The sequence below is a fragment of the Thermobia domestica genome, chromosome 8 (genome assembly GCF_964235325.1).
Source record: "Thermobia domestica chromosome 8, izTheDome1.hap1.1, whole genome shotgun sequence".
In the NCBI taxonomy this organism is placed as follows: domain Eukaryota; kingdom Metazoa; phylum Arthropoda; class Insecta; order Zygentoma; family Lepismatidae; genus Thermobia; species Thermobia domestica.
Genome location: NC_137461.1, coordinates 102,310,893 through 102,323,030, shown reverse-complemented (window position 1 = coordinate 102,323,030; position 12,138 = coordinate 102,310,893). Strand labels below are relative to the sequence as shown.

General features: G+C 33.8%; 1 protein-coding gene across 3 annotated transcripts in view; it reads left to right on the top strand.

Moving 5' to 3' along the window:
- LOC145691795 (glycerophosphocholine cholinephosphodiesterase ENPP6-like) overlaps window positions 1-2,537 on the top strand; it is an 87,454-nt gene extending 84,917 nt beyond the window's left edge. For all 3 annotated transcript variants that reach the window (XM_081767106.1, XM_081767108.1, XM_081767107.1), the window contains one exon: window positions 2,374-2,537. In XM_081767106.1, coding sequence (XP_081623232.1) covers window positions 2,374-2,516 — 143 coding nt within the window. In that variant the 3' untranslated portion in view covers window positions 2,517-2,537. The remainder of the gene's footprint in view (window positions 1-2,373) is intronic.
- The last annotated feature ends 9,601 nt before the right edge of the window (window positions 2,538-12,138 follow it).

Genomic DNA, 12,138 nt, shown 5'->3' with positions numbered 1-12,138 from the left:
CTGGCAATGTTGGAACAATGTCGCTATTGACCATTTAGCCGAACATTTTCCGACCAAATCAACTACCAACGTAGCATCTATAAAATAAGTAAAATTGTAGTTATTGTTGTGAGGTTGAAACTGTTGGGTAAATGACGTAAGTTTTTGATTGACTAATACACACTTCAAACTACGTAAGTCAAACGTATTTTGCAACTTTATTTTTGTAATTATCAACTTTCAACTATGCCAATCATTAACCCTTAACTAGTGTAGTACGGGTCAGATCTCCGTAGCGAGTAAGACTTTGGATGTATATTTTTTTTATTGTTAACGTTAGATGGTTGCACCAAGCAGTAACTGAATTATTTGCACTTCTTTGTGAGAGAAAGTCGCTGAAAGCGTGAATCATCCACTTGGATAGTAATAGCGCGCTCGGGTCTTCAAGACTCATACCACATAGTGTTACAAATTTTGTTCCGACATATTCTACCGTTTGATAAATTTTCGAACTCTGTCTTTTTATTAACCACTAGTATCGATTACCCGCTTCGCTGGGTTAAAACTAAAATTTAAATACACAACTCCGTATCTCATGTGTTTGGTAACCGTGAAATATGCTGTTTCCGTTTTCAGTGGCATCGATTTAAACGGCATCCGAACGATTACTGTTCATCTCAGCGACTCCAAAAACTATGGATTCGACATCAATATAGATTACTTTTGATAAGTTTTATGTATTTCCCTTTCCCTTCCCCCAAGTTAAGGTGCTGAATTTGGTTTTAAACGGGATCGAAAGTGTCACCGCTCATTTCAGTGACCCCGAAAACTATGGATTCGACATTAATATCGGTCGTCTTCGATCATTTATAAATGTTCCTTTCCTCCTGCCTCCCCTAAATTGGACCGTCAAAGTGATATGATAGAAACCATCCCAGGACAATACCTCATCAATTTGATAGACATCTGTATTGTGGTTCAAGAGTAATGAAGTCAGAAAGAGAGTCACTTTCATTTTTATTCTTTTACATATATATCTTCCTCACTCCTGGTCTAAATTGCATGGTCACAGTAAAATCATAAAAATTATCCCAGACACGAGCATCATCTATGTTGAAAATTAAATCGAGATCGGTTAGGTACTTCAAGAATTATTAAGTTTTATTTATTTTTATATGTATATCTCGCCGTCCCCTCCTCCATCCTAGGTTCTACCGTCGAAGTGAAAACATGAAAAAAGAATTTTCCAGACCCTAACCTCATCTATGTTGAATCTTTGATCGAGATTGTTCGTTTGATTCGCGAGTTATTAACTTTTATTTTTTTATCTTTCCCTCCCCCCCCCCCCCAAGTTCAACCGTCAAAATGAGTGTCAAAATCACTCACAGATCAGAACTGTATCTACGTCGAAAATTTGATCGAGACCGGTCAGGCGGTTCATAAGATTAAGAGTCACAACATAGTCACTTTCAATTTTCTAATATAGATTATATTTTGACTAAGGTGTGTGCCCAGTGTTATATAATGTTTCTGCAAATTACATTTTGTGAATATGGTATGCAGTTCATCTCAACATTTACTGTTAAGTGACGAGGACATGCAAAGAGCAGTGTTGGGTGAAATTTATATCATTGAATTTGAAAGTAGTGTTCCTGAGGGTGAAGATAATCAGGAAGAGAGTAAGCACGATACCGACAGTGAACAATCGAATCATGTAAGAAGTACAAACGACCAATTTTTGGAAACTGCACAGTTCGTGTAAATTATCATGTAGAAAGAGGTGTGCCGTACGGACAAGATCTAAACAGTGAATTAGTTTTTTCTAAGTGTCTGTATTGAATACATGTTTAGAACATAAATAAATAATTTATTTTTATTATAAATAATAATTATCGAATAACAAAACAAATACAATGCTAAAATTTGCTATTGTGAAAGTATAAACCCAGCTTTAGTATATGTTCCTAAAATTTGTATTGTAATTCGCTATTGAATAAATAAACACAAATAGTGCGAAAGGTTTGAATAAACATAAAAAATGTTTTCACATTGTTCGTATTTTATATTTAGTATGCTTATCTTAAAAAAATGTTTGGATCATTTTGACCCGTACCACACCAGTTACGTAGAAGATATCCATCACACTAGTTAAGGTTTAAACTACTACGGCTTACCAAGTACGTTGTTACGGTAAATAATCGCAGGTTTGAATCATGCTGGACATGCAATTCTTCGGTTACAAACCTGGCTTTCACTTAAATCTACTTGCTGCATACTTCTTAACCTCAATCTTGCAAAATAAAGAATAATAAACAGTTACATGCACTACAATGAATAGTATGTATTACTGTCAGCGTCAGTTTAATATTTTTATATTTTCCTCATTACTTTCAGATTTCAAGAAAGGACATAAACACCCACGCATTCATCTTGTGGATGAATATCAAATATGGCCACTGCTTCTGGGATTTGAACCTAAACCCAATAATGGTACCTGCGATCATGTACGAGATATGTTTGTTGGTATATTTGATTGACATTATAAACAAATATATTTATTTTTGTCTTTTATTTATTCATTGTATATTAAACACATAATTGATAATGTAAGCCTATTGATAGTGTTCAGAAGTATTTATACATAGTTCCAATTTATAAATCTTGATCCTTTATACTTAAAATATTATTTTGTATGCACACCATTTATGTCTTTTGTAGGACTTTTATTTGAACAGTATACTTTTTTCTGATAGGTGATATATTCCTAATACTCTCATATGCTATGATGATTCGTGAAATGTTAATAGCTGTAAGCGCATTTTTCTGTTAGGAGCATAATAAGAAGATTTCTGATAGTAATATTGATGAATCTATCTAATTGTCGATAAGTTTGTTAATAACAACAACACCAACATTAAATTTTTTGTTTCAAGAGGATAAAGTAAATAACTTAGTAAATGTGCATCATATTTTCCATATCGAGGATATTTTCTACGTCTTTATATACTGCATGAATACTATTGTGGGGAACTGAAAGATTGTAGTTGAAACCTTTAGCAAATTGTGACAAAACTTGAAAAATCTCTCTTAATTAGTTGTTGGTATATACACTATACGTTAAAATTGTGTTTAATTAGAAACTCTAGTTTACATTTACTAGCATTTTTTTTTACATCAACCAAGATAGGGTAACACAAATATTAATTTCAAATTTAAATATCACTAGGGTTATTGTTCTAATAATAGACAGAAAAGCACGACCTTCTTTAGTATTATCACTATACATTTTCAAATAATTAAATTGAAATACTACAGTTCAAGTTACAATTAAATCATCGTACTATAGGTATTAACCTTATGATCAAATCTAAATATGTTGCGGTTCTTCTCTTACTTTGAAGTAAATAAATTGAAACAATATAGTTTTTAAGGTGGAATAAAGTAGAGAAATGGTTTCAAATTCGCAAATTCTCTGCATACTAACGATATCTTTAGCTTCGCGTGACGTACAAACCAAGAATTTTCCATTTTATAATCAGGATTAACAAGTTATGCAACAGACTTTAGGAGAGCAAATTAATATAATTTGCAGGATGTATTTTATCTCTAACAATGTCACTACAAAACACAGTATCATGAATTAAGACTAAAATATACGTATAGCGAAATGTATCATTTACCACGAATACGTCAATTACATCATCATAATACACGGTACATTTTACAATGATGACTGCATATCAAGATGACGACACTAGCAGTGCTCCTGGACCACTACTGTCGTCCTGTGATCCAGCTCTCTTGGGGGATAGATAGTGTGATGGGGAAACCCTATACTGTGGGAGTTTATCTTATACGATGGCCTGCATACCCGCCAGCTAAACCGGATTCAAACTCAAGTCGCCATTCTCAGCCACGTTAATGTTATGCTCTTTTCTACGTAAGTTCGGTGTCGCATGAGGACTTAAAACATAAAGACTCAAGATTCATTACCAGGGTACTAGAATATAAGAATATTGAATATAATATAGTGCCATATTGAATAACATCAGACAAAGTGTTTCAGGGAAAAGCGCTGATCTTTATACGCATTTATTAGACTGTTACAGTATTCTGTTACTTGTAATTAAGTATAGTTTACCAGTATTAATGGTAAGGAGAATAGTACTTAAGGGATCTCTTGTATTTCAATGTGTGACGAGAGTATTAAAGATTTATAATTGTGCACAGCTCCGAAGATGGAGTATACTAAGAGAGTGAAAGGAAATATAGATTGGTTTACAAGTCTCAAGGTGTTGCCATAGCTCCATCATGGTTATATGGTGTGCGTACACGTCTTCAGTACAGTAGACGCAGGTTCGATTCCCGGTGAGAGCTCGTATGGTTCGAAACTCATGTTAAAAGCTGCAGATCCATGCTTCGAATATCCTCGATACTGAAAGACTCACTAAACTTCAACCAACTAAAATCTGAATGATCTGACATTAACATTTGTATTAGTATGTGAAGAAAGATTTTGAGCTAAGCTTCGACTATTGAAATTTGGACTCAACGCAGTGATTGGTGGTGTCGTCAACTATTTGTAGTTCACTATTGCTGAGATTTCTCTGGAGTTCTATACTGCTCACATTAGTGAAAAGAACAAGAAATAAACGGTGTAATAAAGGTACGTGATTGTGACTTGTATTTAGAAAGGTACTGTGTAACGAATTCTTAAAAGTTAATAAAGAAGTCATCATAGGTAAAATTTGATTAAGTGTGTCGCAAGGTACAGGATTTAAGGATCAATATTGTGCAGAGTACCAATGAAAATGAAGGAACTCCGTAAAGCGGATATCAATCATTTCCAAACGACCAACAGCGTTCAGTTTGCATAGGAGCTCATGTAGTATGGACACAGCATAAGGGTTTATATCCACTTCTCACACAGACTCAATATTAAAAGAGACAATAAACTCCAAAAGAGCTCTATTTATTGCTCGGAGACAAAAATAGATGCAGATATTTCTACATCTATTGTTACACCTATACGAGAGATTCATGTTAATGCTGTTCACAGGAAAATTATCTTAAAATTGCTTTTGAATGCAAAACATTTACCATACTTCATAAAATGACGACTCTGCCCACCAGGTGAGATACGCACATACATATATATATTTCTCACATTGATGGATCTAATAGTCTATCTAGTTGGATTAGTTTAGCATCCCTTTTCAGCACTGAGGCTATTAAGATTTGAACTTAGAGTTTAAGGTCGAATCTGAACCAACTTAAAGCGTTCCAATTTCAAGGCTTTATCACCAGTATTCAAACCCGAGACCCCATACGTTATCCAATAGATCAAGGGGAAGAGCTTGAAGCATCTATAGACATTACAGGCCCTCCTTCTTGAGGTCCCAACTTTCACTAAATAAAATGGCAGTACCGATACTTGATCGCACTTCGGATCGCAAATGAACAAAGTATAGGTATTATTTTTTCATCTCCCCAAAGAAGTCGGTTGTACGAAGGTGAGTTATGTAGTTGGCATTGTGGTAATCATATGCCAATTCCATAAGCAATCTGTAGAGAAATTTTGAAATCCAAAATGTGTGCTGAGAAAATATAGTATTTGAATCACCTTCAAGAAAGGAGTTTAACAGTTCATCTGGGTCTCCACATATTGAAAACAAATCAAAGCACACAATGAATCACTTGAGTAAGAGTGTTGAGAACGATAAATGAAATGCATAACATATTTTATGGAAAGGTAATGCGGTTTTCTTTAGTTCTTTCATTAGTTAGAGATTAAACCTAATTACATATACATACATTTTGTGTGAGCTATTTACTTAAAATGAAATAAAATCCTTAACTTAATGTCTCTTGCTAATGCCATTTACACTAAAGGAAACGGTTGATTATTGAAAGGGAAAGTTATGAAAATTGGTGGAACAAGAGTGTGTAGGGAATAGTAGAGTCCTGGAAAAATGAATAGGCACGATGTTGTTCTTCACAAACTCATATGGCCTATTATCAAACCAGGAACACCTCACACGCATACCAGAAAAGAGCGCTCTCTCTCTCTCTCTCTCTCTCTCTCTCTCTCTCTCTATATATATATATATATATATATATATATATATATATATATATATATATATATATATATATATATATATATATACGAGATTCTTTCCTGTTATTAATTTTGTTTTGTAATGTGCATAATCTAATCTGAGATTGTTCACAAACACTGACAATTTTAGAATATTTAATAATGCACATTAGGGTGGAGCGAAAAAATTTTTTTTCGAAATGCGAATTTGGATAGGGGGCAAAAGTTGCATCATATCATAATACTTTACCATAGAAAATTTAAGCTCTCTGAAATAATTTTTAACCGGGGCGCAAGGGGCCTTAAGTTTGAGATTTTGTAAATCAATTTCCATTTACTACGTAACTATTTGGCAGGTCTTCGCTGGAAGCAGACTGTAAGTTTTAGTATAGATAGAGTGCAAAAGATGCATCCTGTATCAGTACATAACAACAAGAACTTTTAATTCACTAAAATTATTTTCAGCCGGGGCGCAATGGCCCTGAAATTTGGGAATAATTAGACGAAAAGTGATCAACTATAAGCAATTTGTTAGTTTGCCATAAAGAAGTTTTTTGCTATTTAGTAACAGTCTTTTTCTGGTATAATGAACTTGTTAGCTGTATTAAGTCACTAGTATAATAGTTTGGTGGGTGGAGATAAGAGGGTACAAAACAAAATGAGGGCGCGCGCTCGTGCAGGTGCTAAAGTATTGTGAAAGTGTTTGGCAGCTTGACGATTGTTATTAGTGTGTTTTACCTATGCTCGGGGCACGCGTCTGGTTAGCGGCCGTGTTGCTACGTTAGTGATTTGATTAGTTTTGCGCTTTGGTAGTTACTAATGGGTTTATTATCTACCACTGTATTACAGCCTAGTATCTGGTGTTTTTGTTTTGTGCTATAAAGAAGAAAGATGGCAAAATCAACCAGGTAGAATATGTCAAGAGCATATGAGATGTTTCCTATTGCCAAAGTTCGCGACTGGAGAACGCTTCCAACTTACGAAGACGTTGTGACATGTTACTTATTTACGCGTCAGCAGCTGAAGGGGGCGGAAGTAAAGAACCAGCAGAGAATTTGGTTTCCACGAAGGTAGCAGAAAAGGTGGAAGACATTTGGTAACGTGTTTCAATTCCTGTTGTTTCGCTCGGCCGTGTATCAATAGTGATCAACAGTTACCACAGGAAACTGAAAATATTTTTTTAAAATTGGCAGTAAGAGGGAGAATGAAAAAAGAAATAAATTACAAGAATTGAAGAAGCAGGGCAATAAATCATTTGATATAGCAGCTTGCAAGTGTTTAGATTTCACGGTGTGTCGTTGTACAGAACACTCAAAATGCCTGAATCGGAGAGAGTGTTTTATCAGACCAAAGGATAAGTAGAAAAATGGTAATCGGTGGCATTGATGTTATTTGGACAAAGAAAAGAGAAGAAAGGAAAGCCAAAAAGCAACTTGCGGTCAAACTTTCAACCAAAACAGTACCAGTTACATTATTGAATCTTTACATTCCTCGTCATCTTTGGAAACAAGAAACGAAGGCAATAAAGAACACTCTAAAGCTGGAGGAGATCCTGATTTTAGTTGGAAGTATCCTTTAAATACAACAAAGCAATCACAGATTAGATGCACGGAAATGAGAAAATTCCTCCCGACATTAACAAAAGTGAAGGAGAAAACCGGCATGACTGGAAGAAAAATTGTAGCTATTGCTACTGAAGTTTTGAAAGATTTTAATATTGTGAGTCCAGAGCAGATGCAAAACATAATTGATAGAAGTAGAATATAAAGAGAGATTGCGAAAAATCGTAAAAGTGTAAGAACTAAAGTGACTGTTAATAAAGAGAAACCTCGTACCATCTATTTTGATGCTAAGAAAGACCAAACACTCGTAATGTTCGGCTCCGGAAGTTACAACGACTTATCAAAATGATTGTCGTAAACCTGGTTCGATTGCTGAGATAAAAATCCGAAGTGGTAGAATTTCTTTGACATTAAAAACATTAGCTTCGATATTTAAATACCATTAATCTCACCTTTTTAATAAAACTGACAACGTCTATAAACGATGTTAAACTGGTTTATTATTTGATATAACTTATAATATCCTTTTCTTAAAACTGTTGAGTACACAAACTCACTGACTAGGTAACCTTAAAACATATCCATATCAACAACTATCCCATAATAATCACTTACATATATTAAAAACATTCTTCTTTTGTTAATATGAAATGAACATTCTACTAAGTATAGTGCATATGTATGAGTACTTTCTGCCCAAGGTACAGGTAAATATTACACAAACCAAAGTATTTTGTTATATAAAAATGTCGCTCGACAAAGGGACTGAATATAAAAGTCATGAGTAGGCTTGGCTTTTATCTTCAAGAACCACTGGTCCGTTTACATTAATGTTCGTACATTACATATGTCCATCATATTTTAATCGCACCTTGTATATCTATTCATTATATTTCACGTATACATATACATATATATAAATACATTCATAACAAATCTTTCATTTCATCAATATTTATCTTTAATTACATTAATTATATTTATTTCATTATTATCTACTATATTATTAATATATCTTCTTATTAAAATATCGTCGCTTATTTAATTAATCGTCGGAGAGTGCGATTTCAAAAAATGTAAAGGACAAACGTGGGTTACAAATAATATTAATCTTTGCGGGCGCATTAAACAACAAATAAGTCAGATGTTGCATTTAAAGGTATACATAGTAGCACTAAGATGTTATAATAAAGAAGAATCTTATTTAAGGTAGTCGTTGAATAATTAATTTTATAGAATAGAGCTTCTTTTTAACATAATCTTTGACAATTAAATTCTCAACACAAATCAATCTAATATAAGTAATCTTTGCTTTTAATTAATTATAAATCGAATTATAATTCTTCACATTAACAAGAAAGAATAAAAATCATTTGAAAATTAATTTTCCAGTCTACCTAAACTCTACTTAAGCATTTCAAGTATTTTTAAGAATCGTTTTCATTATTGATATTAACACATAAACTTTAAAAATGAAAATTTACAAGAATCTATAACTAACATGAATTTAACCTAATTTCAGTAACGGTAATCAGGTTACATTCGAACTTGCATACGGTTCTAATAAAGTACACTGTACTGCGCTATCATGATTAGGTTCTACATTGTGTTGTACATGTCTTTCATCGTGATTCTGATTTTGGTATGAAGTCCCATCTCTTGATCTCCAGTTACGTCTATCCACGTAGTTCGCTGTATTTCTGGAATTTCGCCATACATTACGTCGATTTTTAAATCTATTTTGACTATATGGTCTAACATACGAATTGCTACTATTAATTAGGTTAGGCGGATTCCCTACATAACCTTGCCTATTGTGCTCATTTTGATTGCTAGAGTATACTCGGCTTAGGTTAGGTTCTGTATTATTCACACTCCGAATATTTAAATTCCGAACAGGCACCAAATGGTCTGAATTATTCTTATTTTTACCTATTCCTGATTGTGGATTCATGGCATGGTATTGAGTTTCGTAGCATTGGACAAGCATCAATAAATGGCTGAAACTCATACACTGTGTGGAAAATAAGATCTGTTGCAGTTTAAATGGAAGCAAATTTCGAATCGATGCTATTATTCTCGATTCCGATTGCAAAGGATTAACGACCTTTAATTCGTTGTAGACATTTACAACAAATTCTACAAGAGATTTGTGCAATCGAGGATTGAAGTGTTGATTTCTAAGGGTGGCATCTCTATTTGCCAGCAAAAAGTCATTTTCATAATTTGCGATCAATGCCGCTTTGAATTCCTCATATGAACTAATGTGATCACGTATTGCTTTAAACCATAAGGAACAAGGTGGGAGTAATACGTGGGGTATTAATTTCATATATTGTGATCGATCGATAGACATTATATTGCATTCGTCTTGGAATTTCTCTAAGAAAGAAGTAGCATTCTCATTACACTTACCACTGAATTTGCTCATAGCTCGAATTTCACTCATTTTAACACTTAATTTTACCTTCTTTTTCTCATTCCTTGTTCTTGTTGAGTGATAGTTCCTATCCGTGACATGCTGTGTCGTCACACCATCTACGTTTCGCTCATCAGTATTCTTCGGACAACTTTCTTCTAGTATAATATCTTCATCAGACCCCGGCGAAGGCGAGTTCATCTCTGGGGAGTGGGACAACTCAAAGCGATCACTACCCAAGTTATTACGGTAAATGTTGTCTTTAGCCTGTAACGTTCTAATCTCTTCCTGAATAGTAGCTAACAACTGTGTATTTACACGTATGTTATTAGAGTTATTGCTGACCTGGATCTTTTGCTGTTTAATGGAAGATTCTATTACTTCTAAATCTTTTTTTACAGCACAGATTTCCTGATTTTGGTGATTGTGCTTTTCTTGACACTCATCGGATATCCTTTTTAACTTTTCCTCAAACTGTGAGGATATGTCGTTCACCACCTGGACAATTGTCTGTTTCGTTTCATCTGATTTCTGTTCTATCCGTTGACTTAATTCTTCATATTGCTTATTAGATTCGTCGAACTTCTGGTCCATTCGTCTACTTAATTCTTCATTTTGCTTGTTAGCTTGGTCAAACTTCTGTTCCATTTCGTCAAACTTCAGTTCCAATCGTCTGCTTAATTCTTCATTTTGCTTGTTAGCTTCGTCAAACTTCAGTTCTATCTTCTGTTCCATGGTCTGCTTTAATTCTTCATTTTGCTTCTTTATCTCGGTAGACATCTGCATTAATTGTCGCTGTAAAGCTAACAAGATATCTTCCGATGTCAATCCTGGTGTTACACTAGTCTCATCACTGTCACTAGTATTTGATTCCTGCTGCATTGCTTCGTTGTCCATTTTTCTTATGATTACTTTACCACTTCGCAATATGGTTAAGTTCGTATTCATAAAAGTAAATTCAACCTTACTCTTCTTCTTCGGGAACTGAATTTACAAAGTCCCGGGTGAGGTAAACCAAATTTTTACAACGACTTATCAAAATGATTGTCGTAAACCTGGTTCGATTGCTGAGATAAAAATCCGAAGTGGTAGAATTTCTTTGACATTAAAAACATTAGCTTCGATATTTAAATACCATTAATCTCACCTTTTTAATAAAACTGACAACGTCTATAAACGATGTTAAACTGGTTTATTATTTGATATAACTTATAATATCCTTTTCTTAAAACTGTTGAGTACACAAACTCACTGACTAGGTAACCTTAAAACATATCCATATCAACAACTATCCCATAATAATCACTTACATATATTAAAAACATTCTTCTTTTGTTAATATGAAATGAACATTCTACTAAGTATAGTGCATATGTATGAGTACTTTCTGCCCAAGGTACAGGTAAATATTACACAAACCAAAGTATTTTGTTATAAAGTCATAGAGATATGAAGAGGAAAGAACATTATTGTGTCCTTGAAGAACCGCAGGCACGTAGCCAGGATTTCGTGAAGGGGGGGTGGGTGACATGAAATGCTGTGGTCATCACACCAGGGAGTCGATCATTCTAAACAATTTTACTGGAACATATATTGGTTCGTTTAGCCAGGATTTCATAATGGGGGGGAGGGAGACATGAAATTCTGAAGGCCCAGGAGCTCGATCAATCTAAACTACTTTACTATCAAAATATATTGGTTTGTGAGGATATATTGGTAAGTATTTTAATAAACTATGAAGAAATCTCGAGTAAAAAAAAAGTATTGAAAAATATTATACAATATTTACATCGTTCCTCTGTTTATTCAAATATAACAATTTTCCTTTCATTATGACATCAACTATTATAAAAAGTACATATTCACTATTATGAAAAGCACATATTTTATAATAACTTGTAAAATATTTTGCAATATCTGCGTGCCTTTTTCTGTTGAATCAAATGTTAACAGAACTTTCTTTCCACATATATTTTTGTTTTTATTATTCCCTCAACTACTGTCTGTTTCAAGTGACAGGTTAAAGGAGCAGTAGAAAATTGTTTTTGAAATAACATGTTCGATATTGCAAGGATGCG